Source organism: Apis dorsata, unplaced genomic scaffold, assembly GCF_000469605.1.
Source record: "Apis dorsata unplaced genomic scaffold, Apis dorsata 1.3 scaffold_269, whole genome shotgun sequence".
Classification (NCBI taxonomy): domain Eukaryota; kingdom Metazoa; phylum Arthropoda; class Insecta; order Hymenoptera; family Apidae; genus Apis; species Apis dorsata.
The window spans coordinates 837,609-840,817 of record NW_006263547.1 but is presented as its reverse complement, the minus strand read 5'-3'; the positions used below and the strand labels follow the sequence as shown (position 1 = coordinate 840,817).

Genomic DNA, 3,209 nt, shown 5'->3' with positions numbered 1-3,209 from the left:
TACTGCAATAAAAATTATAAGCGTAATTTTTTTATTTATATTTATGACTAATTCAACTCATATATAAATATATCTATTATTCATAATTATAAAAAATTTATGAATATAATCATATATATCAAATATATATATATAAAAATAATATATATATAATGATATAATGCATAAGAATATTAATGAAAGAATATATCAAGCAAATTATTTTTAAAATCTGTTGACAACTTTTATAATTGAAATTTAATATATTCATTATTTTAAATGTAGAAAACAAACACATTTTCTGTGCGATCGGTATTTCAGAATATGAGATTATGTTTATCAATATCTTGTAGTAGAATTCTGCTATTTTTTTCTTGTCGGTAATAACACAGAATATGTCCCGATTAAGATAATATCACAAAATGTAAATTTATATAATTTATATAATATGAAAATCTTGTAAAATAATTAAAAAAAAATTAAAGAAAAATGAAAAAAATTTTGTATTTTCAAATAGTTTTATTTTATATATTTTTTCAATTTTTAAAATGATTAGACATAAAATAAGAAAGTAATATGAATATATTATCTAATTCTTAACTTCAATATAGTTCAACTTAGTTCAAATATAGCTAAATTTTTTTTTTTTAATAAAAAAAATTATTTATTTTAATTTAATATTTAATTTTAGCATTTAATTTAATTTAACATTAATCTTTTATGAAGTTTTTTATATTTAAATAAAAGATAATGAAGAAAATAGCAATTTAAAAGGGAATAACAAACTAAATGAATAATATTTTTTTTATGTAAAAGATGTTTATAAAAAATTATCGGATTAAATACATTAACAATCGCATTGTAATTTCTACATAAATAAATTTATTTCAGCTGCATTAAAGAGAGAATTGCGCAGGCTGCTATCAGTAAGAAACGACGCACGCGTAGTAGTAAGAGTCTCAGTGGTTCTCTGCATCAACGACACTGCGGTATCAAGTACGGTGTCATTCGTTGCGCGTCTTCCAAGCGCGTTTGTTCTGTGTTCGTGTTATGTTTAAACGTTCGTTTGTCTAGAACCACGTGAAGCCACGTGGTTTCCGGTACTTGAACTATTGTTTTAAAAATCTGCGAATCTTAGTGAGAAAATTATTCTATTCGTCATAATATTTTCATTTTTCGATTCTGCAATTATCGAATCATTTATCGATAATTGCATGAAAATCGATCTTTCGATTCTCGAAGATGTTATTTTTCGTCACTATGGTTACGATTCGCGGGTAATTGAGGACGGTTTCTTTATTCGAATTCGCGTGAAATTGTCACTTCGGATCGTGTTTACACAGTTTTTGTCTACAGTGCGCATTTCAAAACAAAACTGTCGACGTTTGGGCACAGTGTGGCTCGTTTCTAGTGCATATATGGATCAAATTGAGAGGAAAAGTGTGAAATGTGATTGAATCGTTGTTGCTGATTTATTACTGCTATTCAGCCAGCAGTGTGACGCTGCTATGTCTAGAAGGAAGCAGGCAAAACCTCGATCTCTGAAACGTGAGTCTTTAGAATCCTTTTGATCGTTATCAGATATATAGGAATTTCATGAGTCAGCTTTAGAATGCTTTATATGCAAGCGTTCGCCATGCAGATGTTTCTTCTTTTCTTTCGGCAATGTTTACGAATTCGCCATATGCGATTGCAACACGTGACTACTTCGAGACACGGTATGTACGGTATCGAGACCTTGAGTTTGTATTGGCAACAAAAAATTTAAGATCGCGCAGAAATGTAATTTCCTGAAAAATATTGTTTCCCGTATATAAGTGTTATTTAGAATCGATTACGAAATCTTTATTTCGAACGAGTTATAATGAAAACAAATGGATAACGAGATCACGTGTTAAGAGGAAAGATTGAGAAAGATGTCGTTGCATAAATAGTTATGATTTCAATGATATTCCAAAATTAAAATTATATGCAAAATTATATAAAATCGTATAACATATATTTTTCATAGCTAAGAAACATTTTTTTATATTATACATTATATTATAATTATGCAATGATGCAAAGTATTTGAATATGTATATAATACTGGATAAAATAACACTTGATACATTTGAATGTTTCATATAATTAAAAAAAAGAAATATACATTTTATATATTTAATTTTATTAAATATATAATTTTTTTTAATTCTCTAAAATATATAATATAATATAATAATATATATTTAATGTTGTGATATAGAAGGAAAAAGTCAAAGAAAAAAATATACATAACACGAGTTAATGTTGGTTGAACAATATGAATATGAAGAATATTATTTCTTAGTAAGAAATTAAAATTATTTTAGAAAGATATTTTATTAAATACAATGTTTTATTAAATACAATATTAATATTTAATAAGATTATTTTTTTTTCGAACAATATTTAATAAACATAAGTTGTTTTATATAATTTTTTTATTCGTTTTTGTTTTAATAAGCAGTTTGTAATACTACTTTTTAATTTTTTTATATAATTATTTTCCACTTACATATACAATACATGGATGTCTTTTCTGAAAAATTACTTCAAATTGTTACATGTGTCAATATTTTAAATAACAATTGTTATCAAACATTTATATTTTTTTATAATAGTTCAATTTTCCTATAATAACTTGATTCATTCCTTGCTATATCTGTATTGTTAAATAAAACCTACAAAAATTAATATAAATTAGAAAAATGCATCGGAAATATAAACAAAAACAATAAAAAACAGTAATAAAAATATTATATTGTCCAAGTTTATTAAATTGTATTCTATAAAAATTGTGTTTTCAGAATATTATAAAAGGATTGATTGTAATAGAAATAAATTCAATTTTTTACATAAAATTATCATAAATGATATTCCTCGAAAGAAAATCGTCGCTTAGAGCAAGAGAAAAAATTATATATATATATATATATATATCATAATATATTTTTAAAAATTCATTTTTAGAAATATGTTTGATAAAACGAATCAAATCCAAATATTTTTATTATCATCAATGATCTAAATACTTTGAGATAATTCATAATATTTCGTATTAAATACATTGAAAAGAAAGGAACGAAAGAAAAGATAAAAAAAAAAGGAAGAAATACCAAGTTTCCAATCACCAATCCAATCTTCGCCAATTTCTGAAGCTTCGGTCGATTCTCGTAAACCGTGCGTTCCGGTGAAGACACAGGTGTCCG

At 24.5% G+C, this 3,209-nt stretch overlaps 1 protein-coding gene across 3 annotated transcripts in view; it reads left to right on the top strand.

The window, feature by feature from the left end:
- Positions 1 to 949: 949 nt before the first annotated feature.
- The window catches only part of LOC102674034 (zinc finger protein 423), a 90,588-nt gene continuing 88,328 nt past the window's right edge, over positions 950 to 3,209 (top strand). For all 3 annotated transcript variants that reach the window (XM_031510904.1, XM_006616678.2, XM_031510903.1), the window contains exon 1: positions 950 to 1,527. In XM_031510904.1, the coding sequence (XP_031366764.1) occupies positions 1,488 to 1,527 (40 nt within the window). In that variant the 5' untranslated portion in view covers positions 950 to 1,487. The remainder of the gene's footprint in view (positions 1,528 to 3,209) is intronic.